Source organism: Lonchura striata, chromosome 3 (genome assembly GCF_046129695.1).
Source record: "Lonchura striata isolate bLonStr1 chromosome 3, bLonStr1.mat, whole genome shotgun sequence".
Taxonomy (NCBI): Eukaryota; Metazoa; Chordata; class Aves; order Passeriformes; family Estrildidae; genus Lonchura; species Lonchura striata.
In genome coordinates this window covers 18,625,911-18,640,540 of record NC_134605.1, presented here as the reverse complement: position 1 = coordinate 18,640,540, position 14,630 = coordinate 18,625,911, and the positions used below count along the sequence as shown (strand labels likewise).

Genomic DNA, 14,630 nt, shown 5'->3' with positions numbered 1-14,630 from the left:
CTGCAGCTACAGATCACTGATGGTGGGGATGGAGGGCAGCTGGGTTGGCTTGGGAAGAGCCTTGGTGTCTCCTCCCTGGAGATGCTCCAGGCTGCAAAGCTGTGGCTGTAATTAGCCCAGGTTACAGCTTCTAGGTTCAGCCAGGCATACCATCTCTGCATTACTGCATAGGCTGCTTCTATTGCTGCTGCAAGAACTGTGGGCACACTCCCCTGCAGGTAAGGTGGTTTGTCTGCTGGATGGGTTCTGCTTCATTTTTCCCTGGTGCAGAAATTGGAACTGTGGCTGTACTCCATATGGGCACCTGATCTTTTGGGGTGAGAATTCAAATGCAACTGCACATCATGCTGGTTGGCTGCAGAAACTGGTGCACTCCTGCAGGGATGTGCGTAACAGGCTTGGTGTGGAGAGACTTTTAACTGCTTCTGACACTGTTCCTAATGAGTATTCTTGTGCTGTATGCCTTGCTGCCTGCCACTGTTGCTCAAACTCCAGCTCTGGCCCTTTGTCCCTGTGCTGCAGCTAGGGGGTAGGAATGGCTGGAAGGCCTGGCCCTCTTTGTCATCTCACTGCCTGGCAGCACAGTTGTTTTCTGCCACTCCTTTCTCCAGTCAGGTGCTGCTTACTGTCCCTTCCAGGCTGGCTTGCCTTCTGGCTGTGGGGAGCCTGGATGCCCAGCCTGTAGGTATGGGGAGAGTGGGGCTGAGCATGATACACCCTTTTCTGCAAGGGAGGTTGAGGCAGAGTCTGGGTAAGCACAGCAAGGACAGACAGTGGTTTCCTGACGACCTTGTGATACAGTTCTTGTTCCTGGAGCACTAAAGACAATAATGGAGCCAGGAGATGCAGTCACAGCCTGCAGCACTGAGGGTGAATGTGGCAAATGCTCTTCAGAGAGTGGATAAGCAGTGCTTAGCTCACTTTCCCTCCTGGGGAAAGAGAAGCAATTCCCTGAAGCTGGGGTTGGGTAGCTCAGTATTGCTGGGAGAGCAAAGTCTGCCAGTATGTGTGGGACAGAGACCCTTTCTCTTATCAGCTGCTTTGCTTGCCCTGAGCTTGCAGGTGGAAATAAAACTTCCTTTCTAGAGGGTGTTGAATAGGCTACCACTTCCTCTGAGGCTGCTTGGTCCCCATCCAAAACCAGAACAGCTTTTGGTGGCAGGAGGTGGTGGCTTTCCTGTGAGAGGGGACTGGTTTGTGGTTACTGACCAAGTTCCACAGCTGCATGCCCTGTGAGAGCAGCTCTGTGGTCTCCCAGGACGTGGTAACGGTGGGGGCTTCTGATGCAGCACCAGGCTGGCTCTGCCACACAGGGCAGCAAGCACACTCCAATCCTGTACCACAGGTTTTGCTGACTAAAGGCTCCAGCATCCTCTGTGACGGATCCAGCAGTGCTCAGGGCCATGTCTGATGGCGAGTCTTTCACACAGTACTAAAACCAGTATTTTGGAGGCTGAACAAACCGGCTGGAAAGCTGGTGTTCAGAGTGACAACTGCCAAAGCCGGTGGTGCAGGGCTGGAGCAGGTTCCAACCAGAGGCACTGGATCGGGCAGAGAGGCTCCAGTCTGGACCATGAAAATGGCCAGACCAGCTCCTCGCTGCTGTGTCTCAGCTGGGTCCTGCAGAGGAGCAGCCAGCGTGCTGTGCATTGGGACTGTGTCCAGCCCTCTGCCTATAGCAGGGTGCAAAGCTCCTGGCTCCTCGCTGCCTCGGTACCTTCACAGGGTCTGTCACAGCGGTACAGACCGGGATCTTCTGCCATCAGTTTAACAAACAGCCCGGCTACAAGGAGCCCTGGGCGGGAGGGGAGCTGCGTCGCCTCCTCGCTGCTCGGGGCACTCCGGGGGCGCTGGCAGGAGCCGGGGGGTTCGCAGGAGCTCGGCGGGGCTCTCCCCGCGCCCCGTGCCGGCGGGGCTCTGCGGGGGATGGCGCCAGCGAGCCCCGAGCTCCGAGCACCGCGGCGGAGGCACGGGGGGCCGAGCCGGGCGCTGCCTGGGGTACCCCACTCCTCCCGACCCCGCCCGGTTTCCGGTGACCGCCCCTCCTCCGGAACCCCTCCCGGCGGCAGCGGGCGGGGCGGCGGCGGCATGGCTGGGGTCCGGCGGGCACGCTGACCGGCGCGGGGGATGGCGGCGGTGCGGAGGATGGCGGCGGTGCGGGCACTGCTGGTGCTGGGTGAGTGCGGGCCGGGACAGCCACCGCAGCCTCCCCCGCGCAGGGGACGCGGGTCCCGGCGGCGGAGCTTCGCGCCTCCCCTCGAGTGCGCGGCTGCGCCGCGCTGGGGCCGGCGGGCGGGGGTCCACGGCCGGCCTCGGTCGTGCCGCCGTGTCCGGGGCCGAACCTCCGGCGGTCCGCGCCCCCCCGGCTTCCCGTGAGCCCGGGGCGATGGGGCCCGCTCGTCCCGCCGGACTCGGGCGCGGAGCGGGGGCTGCGTGCGGCCCCATCTGTTCCCCCGGCCGGCCGCGCCCCCGCCCCGCGCAGCCCCGCTGGGCTGCGGGAGCCGCCGGGGCGCCTCGCCCGGCTCTCCTTCCCCGGCGTGCGCCGGCTCGCCCGCTCCGAAGGGGGAGCGTCATGCCGGCATCCACGGGGATGCAAATACGCCAGACATTTGCCGTCTGGGAGACGGCGAGCAGGCGGCCCCGGAGCAGCGTGCACCTGGGTGGGCTCCCGGAGACCCCTTGGCTCCGACCTGCGCCGCTCCGGCCCCGTGGGCAGGGCTGACACCGGGAAGGCTGCGCGGAGCAGTGCGTGGTTTTTCCTATGAATTCAGGTCAGATCAGAACCCGGAGGAAAAACAGGGCGCGTGGTGAGTTGCCACCCATGGAGATGGACCTCTCGGCCGCTGAGGGGTTTTGTCCCTTGCTGAGCGCATCTGGAAGAGCCCCTCTGCCCCGCCCCCCGTGCCACCCTCCTGCCCGTCCCGAGCTCCGCGGCCCCTTGGTTTTTCTGGCTGCTGCTTTTCACAGTGTTCAACTCGCCTTCGCTCGCTCTGCTCCGTGGTGTTTCTCCCCACTGGCCTCCTAGCACCGTTTTCCTTGTCTGAGGAACCCGAGGTCTTGGCTGTGCTTGAGTGAAGCTGTCTTCCAGCCCGGCTTTGAAGGGTCCCACGGCTGCCCCATGCCACATCACCTTGTTTCTTCACTTAGGAGCCCTGGCAGTAGCTGTTTGTGGTCCCTTCTGTCTCAACGTGCACAGTTGTAGAGTTTGCATAGCAGTTTCTGCTATAAAATCAAAAGCAATATTAGCTTAGCACCTGGGTGGAATATTGCCTCTGAGAGAAAGATGCCTACAGCACTGCTGCCGTCCATATCTGGAGCCGTGGCTGAGCCCTGCTGCCAGGAGGCAAGTATTGTCCAATTTACAGCTGATAAGCACGAAAAGCAGCACTTACTTAGCTGATTAGCACCGTGATTGCCATCCGCCTTGGCAGCCTTCTGGGAAGGCTGTTTCTGGCGAGGGAGTGCGTGCTTAACCTGGGCTCTGTTTTGAAGTTGAGTGCCAGGAGGCCACCACTGGCAGCTGGGATGTGCAAACCTGCCTGTGAGGACTGTGTGCTCCCTTTCCTGCCACTCTGCAGTTGCTGGAATTTCTGTACTGCTTCAATCACGTATGCTCCCCCTTGTTTCTCTTGCTGAGCAGGATCACATCCTACAGCACTGGGGGCAACATGCAGCTGTCCAGCTCACAGACACTGCAAAAAATCTCAGGCACCATCAATGTAGCCAAAAAGTGCAGCTTGATGTCTAGCTTTTGCAGGCTGGTGGTAAGAGACTGCAGGGCATTGTCTCTCTGCCTGTGGATGGTGTTTGGAAAGAGCACTGGAGAAAGATCTGGAAGGTGTGGAGTATCCATGGCTGACGAGGTCTTTGCCATGTATGTGTTCCAGAAGTGTTTGATGCCTGGACTGCTCCTTCTTCCTCCACTTCATTGTTCAGTGAAGCTGTGATCTTTCTGGCAGTGGCACTGCAGCATGCCAGATGTGTGCTGACTTCTGCTGGAACATGTGGTTGAAATGCTAGCAGAGGAAATATTTGCTGAGTCAACTTTCCTTTAAAGGAAAAAAAAAAGAAAAAAAACAAACCCAAAACCAAAAGGTCTATTTTGTTCTGGAATTGCCTTCATGTCCTGTGTTGAGCTGTGTGTTTCTGTATGGAAGTCCTTTTCTCATGCTTCTTAGCAAGCCTGATCTTAAAGAAGAAAATTTATGAAAACAGGAATGATCTGATCCCCCTTGGGACTTGGCTGTGTTCAGACAGTGCTCTGGGCAGGCTGGAACCTCCAAGTGGCAGGAACTTCAAAGGCATGGCAACTCCGTGGTCATGGCCATAGGCACTTCTTTGTCTGCACAATGGGCTCCAGAGCCATTGGGAACTGGCACTGGTCAGGGGGGTGTCATGTTTAAAGATTCCTTAAAGATGTGTTCTGCGCTCTTAATTGACCTGGGATGAGACCATCTTCTAAAGGCAGATGGGCAGATGTTTAAATGCAGCAAGCACCTGTGTTTAGTTGCTGTGCTAGGTGATGCATGTTCTTGCTGACTGGGAGCGTGTTTCCTCCCAGTCTGCTGAATCCCTCTTGTTCAAGGGAGGTGAGGGGATGGCAGCTCACATTGCTAATAGCTCAGATGGTAGGTCTCACCTTGTTTGGCCCAAGGCTGGTTTATGCTGCATCCAAGCAGATAGGCAGGGAAGGCAGATTGCACTTCCTCTAAAGGCCATGGAGCCCAAAGGGAATGGAGGGAAGAAGGTAGGAAAAGTTAGAAAGAGAATAGCCTCACCTTGAGGCAATGGACAAGAACATAAGGGCTAGTTTGGCTGTGATAAGGCCTTCAAAAAGATCTGAAGGCTGTGGGGTCTGGTTACAGGTATTTACTAGAGGATCTTTACACTAATATTTTTCTTGTGTTCATTTCAATTCATCTGCTATTTAAGTTGCAGAGATCAAAGCTATATTCCAGCAAGCACACGTGGACTAAAGTAAATAGCAGGACCTAGTACACCTCTTCCCAGTGAATAAACACTCTTTCCTCTCTGAACATTTTCAAGCATACCTCTCAGGCCTGGAATGCAAAATATTTCACATTAACAGTGGGTGTTTCCACTGCTTTCGATATTTGGGAACTTGGAACAAATGCTTATTTAGAAGTAGACAGACCTGGGTACAAATGTGCTCTTTGTGAAGGCAGTTGCCGCTGTGGTGTTTGGAGGGAAATTCCCCTGAGATTGGAGGACATGCAATTGTTTGTCCAGACCCCAAGGAACAGTTCTCATTCTCCTAACATACAGTGTCGGTCTCAGGGGTTGGGACAGGCAGCTCTTTGGAGGGCAGTGACACTAGCATGATGCTTGGCAGACACACAGGAATATTCTTCTTGATGAGGTTTAAGGTGCACAGGGTGTTAGCTTTGTGTTTGGTGGGGTTTGCAAAAGCTGTGAACCAGCACAGTGGATTTTGCTGTGTAAGGGAAAGAGGCAGCCCTACCTTTGGCATGGCAGTACCTGCTGCAGAAAGCTGATAATGTCTGAGGTGGGAGAAGGGCAACTGTAGTGTCTTCTTCCTTTATAAAAATCAACTGTGTCTGTGAGAAGAGGAGGAAGAGAGATGGAGAAATGATAATTTGACAGTTGGTAACATGTTGTTTCCTGGGCTCAGTGTGTTTCAACATGGCAGAGGTGCCAAAGTGGGTGGCCTGATTCCATGTCTTGCTCCTTGCCTGGAAGATATTGGGAGCTCTGGCATCCCAGAGCTACTTAAAAATACTTTTGAGTCTGTTGGAAGAGCAGATGTTGTATTGCACAGAGGGGTTAAAAGGCTGTGCTGTGCCTGTGGCATACCTTGTGTGCTGCCTTGCCTGAAAAAAAGCAATCATACTGCTGGACACTGAAGGATTTGTTCTCTGGGGGAGACTTGATGAGGAAGGGGTGGGAATGCTGCAAGTTTTCAGGCTTTTCATGTGGCTGCTGCTAGAGCGGTGGCCATTCCCTGGCCTTTGTCATGGTTTGGAGGCTCTGCACATGGTTCATGTTTCTCCTGATGTCCATATGAGCTTTCAGCAGTTCAGAAATGTTGGGCTCTGGTTTTTAGGGAGGCTGTTCAGAGGGAGTTGCTAGTAAGGTGAGGGGTGCGGGGTCTTCTAGAAACTTTTTTGCTTGCTTCCTAATGCTGACGCTGCTGTACCACAGCATATGGAAGCAAGAACACAGATTTTTGATTCTGGAGGATGTGAGTTTGATTCTGGAGGATGTGTGTTCAGAGTCCTGCATTTCCACCTCCTTCATCCTACCAGACCCTGTCAGGATCTGCTGTGATGTGTTGATGAGCTGTCAGCCTTCTCCTTTTTCTTGCCTATCACAGTGACTGCTTTCCTGCACTGCTGTTGGGTGTTACAGGAAGGAACAGTGTCAGGTCACCTCTGAAGTCACACAGGACCAGCAAATCCACCTTTGCATTGCAATGGGAACTGCTGACTTTGCCATTTGGTTTGGAGTGGACAGCTGGTGTGTCTAAAAAAGGACCAGACTGAAGGAAGGATCATCTTTGTGGAGAAGACCATCTCCTGTTTCAGTCTTCCTGTGCCTTCTGAATATATCACTATGCAAGCAGGAAGGAAAAGAGGCTTGCAAGGCATGTGGATGTAGGTTGGTTGGGAGCTAGACCAGAATCTTGCTTTTCAGGAGGCACACAGGTGTCTGTAGTCTCAGGGAGGGAGGAACACGAAGAGCAGTTGTTCAGGGTCTATTCTGGAAGAGGGTGAAGAAGAGTGAAAGCTGATTGTAGTGAAGCTCCTGTAGGCTCTTGAGGTTGGAGGCACATTCAGTGTTTTAAGCAACTGCAGCTCTCCAGGTTCAGCCTCTGGATCCAGGTGCTGCTTAAATAGAGGCTGAATAGGTTTGTCCAGCATTTCCTATTGTCTCTGCCTTATTTGGCACAGGACAACACAGTGAGGATGAACCCATGCCACCCAGTCAAGGCAAGGACTCAATTTCTGGTCATTCCTTTGTTCCAGGGAAATAGTTGGCAGTAAGCACTGTTCTGTGTTTACCTGTGTCTCCTTTTAATCTGTGCAGCTCTTGATGAGTAGCTGTGGAAGACCTTCAAGCCAAAACACTAGTGGTCTTTGTTTCAAAGCATCAATTTGTGTTGGCAGCCAGGTCTGCAGTGCATGTGCTTTTCATTGACTGCTGCTTCGGCTCAGTTTCTCACTCTTGCCAGCTCTTTTTTAAAACTTAATACAGAAATGTTTTTCCTGAGCTTAGAAGGCTGACCTGTACAGTACTTCTAGTCTTAACTTAAGCCTTGTCTTTCTCAGGGAAGCAGTCTCTGTCTGGTCACAGAATAGAGTGCTTACCTCTGCTTTGAGAGATGACTAATACACACTGTCTGATCAGCAAAGAGAGTGGCAAGGGGGTGCACTTCAGAGTGGTTTGCAAGTTTCTGAAAGCCTGATCTGTGTGCCTGGGATGAGCAGTTTCGGTGTGCCTGCTCAGCTCTGACTTTTCCCAAGCTTGCTTGTCTTAGCAGTTTGGGAAAGTTAATGGGTGGGCGCTATTTTGATACTCTTTACAGACTGTTACTGCCTGGGGCTGCTCCTTTTATTTGATCAGCTTTCAAGAATCCATCCTCTATTCTCTGATTTTGACCTTCTGAAATTGTTCTGCAAGGGCCTCTTTTGAGAATGCATGCTAATTCTTAAAAATTGTAAGTGCCATCCAGGCAAGGCCCGTTGTAATTAAGATATTTCTGCTGGTAGTGAACAGATGAATGCTGATGTGTTCAGGTGCCTCCGAGAGCAGACTGAAAACTGTCCGTGTCCAACTGCGCAATTTGGGATGAACAGTGAGGAGCACTTGTGAACTCCTGTCTCCCTGCACAGGGGGTGTGCACAGGTTGTGTGCCAGGAGAAGAAGCATGGCTGGTTTTAGGTGATGATTCCTCCTGTGAGATAGTGCTTGCCGGCGGGATACCAGTGGTGTGTCTCCTCCTCGTCAAATTGTCTGACTTGAATGGAGCAAGCAGGGATTTTGGCACTTGTGAACTGGAGCATGCACAGGGCCCCTGGGCGTGCACAAATTGAATCCACCACTGTCAGGTGGTCTGCACCTCTGGGAGGTTGGGATGGCTTGGATTGATGGTCGTATTGTGCGGGTTGATGAATGAAGAAAACTGATACGAGCAGATTCCTGTCTGGAAAGGTGGTGTGACACATTTGATTTCAGGGCATGAACCTTCTTTCTCTGGAAAACAAGGTGTTGTGTGCTGGGAGAAAGCAATGACGTAGGGCTGTCATTGCTGGGATATGTGTGCTGGGACCCGGTGCAGAAGGGGGCTGGGGTTTAAGTGAGTGAGGATGACAAGGCTCTTTGTATTTCAGCCCCTGGTTGACCTGTGTTCAGTTCCTAGGTGACTTCTGTCCTGTAAGACAGCAGTGTCTGTGAGCACTGTACTTAGACCTTGGTGCTAATGCCCAAGATGTTTGTAGCTCTAAGATATAAGGCTTTGTAACTTCTCCTCTCCTGTGATGCTGTTGTGAAATGAAATTTGCCCCAGCAGCAGGATTTTACATTTTGATGCAGCTCAGGCCACTCTGAAGAGCAATCAAGACTCCTTCTGTCAATTTGGGCAGACCAGCAGGTTGGCTCTGTCCTCTGTCACTAGGGAAGAAAGCCAGATGAGTCTGTCCCCAGAGCCATGGCAAGTGGAGGCCAAGTCCCACTCTGGCTGCAGAGGGGAGGCTGTTGTGCCTCTGGGCAGCTCTGGGGGGCTGTCCTTTCTGAGAGTGATCCTGGCACAAGATAGGCGCAGTATTGCTTAAGACCTGCTATAAATGCTCTCCTCCTTGCAGTTGCTCATTGGCTTCTTTGGGAGCACAAAGGAAGCCTTTGATTCAAACCATACAGTGGCTGTCCAAATGGTTAAGGGCAGGACAAGCTGCTGCTTGCAAGTGCCTTTATTGCTCCATTGCAGCGTGCCTTGGTGTGTGCCCTGGATCTGCTGGGGCAGCCTGGCACTCCTGTGGCACAGAGCTGCTCCATGCTGCTGGGTCTGTTGAGGTCACTGGCAGTGCCTGGATTGCTGGGAAGCATTAATTGGAGAAAAGATTATGGATTTTGTCTTTCCTAGCAAAGACGAGACCAGATAGAGTAAAGCCAGGCAGTCTTGCAGGATGCCACAAAGGGCAGTGCATCCAGTTCTCCTTAACTATTCATGGGAGCATAGGTGGGTTTGTGCTGCTGAGATCAAGCTATGCAGTTGCCTTTGCAGAGGGACCAACATCAAAAATCTCTTTCAGCAGTCGCAAGAATTGTACAAATTGTCTTGGACAAAAAAAACCCCAAAGCTTCTCATGAGTTACTTGATGTTCTTTCTTTCTGTCCATCCATATGGCCTGCTGTAAACACCATGAGCCTGGCACACATCTGAGCACCTGGCAGGAGCTATGAGACTGGCCAGTTCCTGGGTTGAGACTCCTTCTGTAGCAGCGAGGTCTTGTTCTGTGATCATTCTTTCCTCCAGCTAGGGTCAAGCAGTTCTTTGTCCACCATATTCCAAGCAAAAGCTGAGCAACAAAGGCAACACATCTGATTTTTTTTTTTTCCTCTTCTGAGTTAATTCCTGCTGGCTCTCCCTGCATGTTGTGTGTGTGCTTGTGCTTGCAGCTTCCCGATATGTAAGAGCTATTTGTTGGGCCCTCGCCAGCACTGACCCTCCTGCCTCTGTCCTGTCTCTGTCTTGCTGCCTTTTTCTGGCTCAATTGCAACTGTTTCTTTTCCAGTTGTGCCTCCTATCTCCACCTCTTCCTGATTCTTCTTCTGTATCCAGACCTGCCATGGCATGCCACACGCCCCCTTCTCAGACTTTGCTGTTGCTTGGTTTCTCTCCAGTGCCTGCCTCTGGGCACTGCTGTTTTCCCAGGTGTGGCTGTGGCTTCTTCCTGCCATCTTGAGATTGCCTTTGTCTCCGTGAGCCTAGCCTCCAGTTCACAGCAGGTGATGAGAAATCAGAGCAGAGCTGGGGCAGGGCTGCTGAGATGTTCAGGTGGTCCTTGGAAATCATGAGACTTTCTGGATGCGGATTCTTCCACTCAGCTGAAGAAAAGTCTCAAAGCCATGTGGCCTGAAGCAAAAAACATTAATCTGAGTGGTTAACATTTTGGCAAGGAAATAACAAAAGACTGTCATCCTGGGCATCCTTCACCATCATGTTTTGTTTCTGTGGCCTTGCTGGGATTTTGGCCTGCCTCTCACTGGCTGGAGATGCATTCCTGCAGACATAGGCCTGCCATGGGTTTGATGGAGCAATCCATTATACCTGGGTTGCTGAGTGGCCACACTGAGCAGCCAGGGAGCTGCAGGTATCTCAGCACAGCTCTGTGCTCTCCAGGACCTGGCTGTGTGCTTCCTTGGCATTTGGTTGCTTACGGTGTCCAGGTACTCTTTGTACTGGTGGCTTTGTGACTGTCCCGTAAGAACTATTTGTTCTCCAGATGTATTGGAAATCAGCTTTTCTGCTGCAATGGGGAAAAGTACTTACTTTTCAAGGAGATCTGGTTAGTATGAATTTCTGCCTCAGTGAGACTGTTATAGCCAAGCTTTTCTTTAATTTGACATGGGGGCTTTGCATTAGATTTATCTGTAGCAAACATCCTGCCTAGGTATTGATTAGTAAAATATTCCAGAAAGTGCCCTGCTGCATAGTCTTCCCACTCAGGGACTTTTTTCCATTTTTAGCTGCGATAATGTAGCAATGTCTCATAGGGAAGCTACCTCTTAATTAATATTGCATGAGCAGAAGAAATATTAGCTTCTCCATCTGCTTTCCTATTTTTGTGGCTTTTAATATAGATTCGTAAATGGCTTTAATGAAAATAAACAAGGAACTGTTCTTTTCTGTGCCCTCTGCTTTCAGAGGTGATACTGCAGGTCCAGCCTCCCTGGTGATGTTTTCCCAGGAGGTAAGTCATGGACAACAGCGCTTCCCTGCACGATCATAAATTATGATTGTGAAATGGGGCTGATCTTCAGCTTTCTAGCAATGGAAAGAGGAGGATCTAGGATAAATCTGCAGACCTGTAGGACATAGCTGGAGGCAGCTATGGGGAGTTGTGGATGGTGCTTTATAGCCAGAAAGAAGCCAGTGCCACACAGATGGAAAATGGATGTGCAGTGCACAGCAGGGAGTGTTTATGAGCAAGTGTTCCTGAAACACTCGTGAGGGTTGGCACAGAAATCCCATGAATCCAGCAGGAAGCCCAGTCCATCCTCCTAAAGTTTCAGAGGCAGCCAGAGGTCAAAACCCAACCTTGCAGAGCCCATATAAATAAAAGAGGCACCAATGCAGGTAATGGAGTGAGGCCTATTTCAGGTGTCTCCTCAGTGCCTTTTCACAACAATTTTTTAATTTGCAGCACTGTGGTGGCTGCTAGAAAAAGTGATTGCCTCTCCTGGGAGCTTCTTTCCTTCCTGTAGGAGGGGAACAAGCAGGTTTTTACCTTTGGTGAACCAAATGGTGAAGCAGGATGCTCCAGAGATTCACCTTGAGCAAGACCCACAATGCAGCTGTGCTCTGTGGGTGCCCAGCAGTAGGATTGCCCTGATGTAGTGTTGTATGGTGGCATTCTTGGGAAGGCAGAGTGGCTGGGTGCATGCTTGTGGGTGGGCTATACAGAGGCAGCAGCAGGAAGGAGTACACAACTGAATCCCTGCAGCAGTTGCCAGAGCATGGGTGTCATTTTCAAGACCATGGCACTGGATGAACCATTTCTCCCGTGAGCTGTAAGCTGTCTGGAAAGCTTGGCCAGCTGGATCTTCATGGCAAATCCATCTGAGTCTTTACAGGCATATAACTAAGGGAAACTTAGCTGTAAATATACTGACATGACCTGGAGAGAGATTTAAAATATTTATCCTAGAGCAGAGCTTGGGATATAAATAAGCTCCCTGTCTGTTTCCCTGCACGCAAGGCTCAGAAGTGCAGCTGTCCCTTTGTCCCCAGCTCGCAGAGTCTTGTTTGGGACCAGCAAGTTGCTTATGGGTGGGCTTGAAGTCCATACAGATGGTGTAAACGTGGAGCTGTCAGCAAAATGGAGAGGGTATTTACAGTAGTATAGATGGGAATTTTCGACTGCAACTTCTGTCCCTTTGTTGCTCCTACAGCTGCTGGCTCTGCTCTGTAGCTCTCGGGGTGTTTGTGGAGTTTGCTGGTGAGCCATGTCTTGGGGTGTGCTGGGTAATGCTGTAACCCTCTCACTTGGGCCCCTGAGCAAGCAAGATTTGCAAGATGTCCAGACAAGCATACCCAAAGGAAAGCACAGATTTGGGTGGTACTGGAGATGTTTTCTTCCTTCCAGTGGGTTTGGTGTCAGCACACAGAGAAACAGCTCACTCAGGCACTTTGAGTGGCAAATAAGCTTCGTTCCCCAGCAAAGTCCTGGGAGGGCAAGGAGGGCTTGCTGGCAGGAGTGCTCCGTGGCCAGTGCAGCCTTGGTGACCTCGCTGTGTGGAGAGGAGCTGGCTCTGAGCAGCAGCTCTGTCTCCAGTGGTGTGTTTGCTTGCAGGCCTCATGCATGCTGCTCCTCTTTGCTCGGCTTCCCTTGCCCTGGCCTCTTTCTACCCCCACCCCCACGTCCTTTTGTCTTTACAGCCTGAGCTTCCATTCTCTGGAGCAGCTGGCTGGGGCTCCTGTTTGCTGCAGGGAAGTGCCAGACAGTTTTATGGAGCTTCTTCTGGCTTTTCCCGTCATCTGGAACAGTGTTTCAGCTGGAACGGGAATAACACAGAGCCCTGGCCAGGCGCTCCATCCACACACACACACACACACACACACACACACACACACACACAATGCTCTTATGGGGGAATCCCTCTTGGCTGGACTTGGGATGGCAGGAACAACTTCAGCCTTTGGCCCTCAGCCTGAGTGCAAGGATGTGGAGATGGATTGGCAAGAGCTGGTGTGACACCTGGAGATGCTGGCCCCGGCTGCCGTGGGATGAGCTCTGAACCACACAGACCCTCACTGCCACTGGGCCTTGCTCCCAGCCCCGGGGCAAGGCGTGATGAGGCAGCCCTGTCACAGCTCTTCCTGGCTGGCAGGACCCTGTTCAGCACTGCCTGGGCTCTCCTCTGCCAACAGCAGTTTTGCTTAGTAAAGATATCTTCATTCTCACATGGCCCATGCTTAAATTGTGGGGGAAGCATGATCTTTCAAGGCCACTGCACAGGAAGCATGTGGCTCATCCTGGTTCCACTTGGCATCTTTCTACTGTGTTTCCTTTAGGGGGAGAAAAGTGCAGTGCCTCTGCTGTGCTGGCCAGAGAGAGCCTTCAGATCCCTGTGCCTCCTGCCAGCAGCAAACATCAGGTGTTTATGAGGAAAGCAGGGAATTGCTCAAGGGCTCAGAGCAAGCCTGGCAGAGTTGGTTGGCAAGACCGGTGGGTGCAGCAAGTCTGTCAGTGGTGCTGAGTCGCCTTTGAAACATTTGTGTTTCTCACTGGGGCTTGGCAGTGCGGCTGGCAATGTCTGCTCGGGAGCCCTTGGCTGATGCCCCATTGAAGATGGTTTCATTGAGCCAGCAGGATTCCCAGCTCCTGTGCTGGGCTTGAAGCCTCCTGTCTCACTTGTTCCTCTGTCTCTCTTTATCTGCTATGAAGATGTTGACCTGGGAGTCCCATGGCCACCACTCACTGTGATGCCCAGCAAGCAGGCATGGTCCCACTTACTCAGCCAAAGCTTCCTTTTCCACTTTCCCCAAGTTCCAGGGGCCAAGTGGTGCTGCCAGCACCAGCTGTGCCCTGAGTGTTTGTGCAGAAGTGGTGATCTGGCTGCTGTCTCTGCCCTTTCCCAGCTCCACTGCAGTGCTGCACTCACGGCTTGGGCTGGTTCTCTGTGCTGGCTGCTCAGGGTATCTGGACTTAGGGGCCTGGGACCACACAGTGACCTGAAAGAATGGCATTCCTTCCCTGGTGCAGTGTCCTGTGGAGATGCCTGTGCCCCCTCTTGCAGCAGGTGCCAGGAGCACAGGTGCAGCAGAGCATGGCTCAGAGTGGTGTCAATGTGCTCCCAGGGCAGACAGGCAACTCCTGCAGCTCCAAGTCCAGTTGTTCTGGTTCAGCAGCCCCAGCAGTTTCAGGGAGCCAAGGAGCTTGGCTACCACGGGGAGTTCTATCTCTTGCTCCAGTTTTTTTCAGTTTGAGTGAGGTGCTGAAATGTTGGGAGAAACTGTGGCACAGAGCTCAGATCTCAGTTCAGCCCAGACATGTTCTCCGTAAGGACAGCTAGCAAATCCCACAGCCTTGGGGACAAACTGTGCAACATGCTGTCTGTCCCACAAGATCAGGTCAGCCTGCAGTGGAGTGTTGGTTTACAGCAGCTGTGCTTGGCTTGGGAATGAGTAGGAACCTCCCGAAATACTCCCATTGCTCTGTGGCTGCAGAGTAGCACCCGTTTGCTGTTCTTGTTCATTGCCAGAGTAGCACCTAGTTCTTCCCTTACTCCCCACCTACCTGTCCCTGCTTTCAGAGGGTATCATGGCATTCTGCTGCTTTGGATTGGCTGCTGCTTGGCTTTGGGCACACAGGAAGGCAGTCTCTGTTCACTGCTGGTGTAAAAGTGAAGCAGGGAGCTCCTATGGC

The 14,630-nt window shown here is 52.3% G+C and overlaps 1 protein-coding gene across 1 annotated transcript in view; it reads left to right on the top strand.

Annotated features, from left to right (window-relative positions):
• The first annotated feature begins 2,065 nt into the window (after positions 1 to 2,065).
• The window catches only part of PTK7 (protein tyrosine kinase 7 (inactive)), a 34,717-nt gene continuing 22,152 nt past the window's right edge, over positions 2,066 to 14,630 (top strand). The window contains exon 1 of the mRNA XM_077781919.1: positions 2,066 to 2,176. Within this exon, the coding sequence (XP_077638045.1) occupies positions 2,128 to 2,176 (49 nt within the window). The 5' untranslated portion in view covers positions 2,066 to 2,127. The remainder of the gene's footprint in view (positions 2,177 to 14,630) is intronic.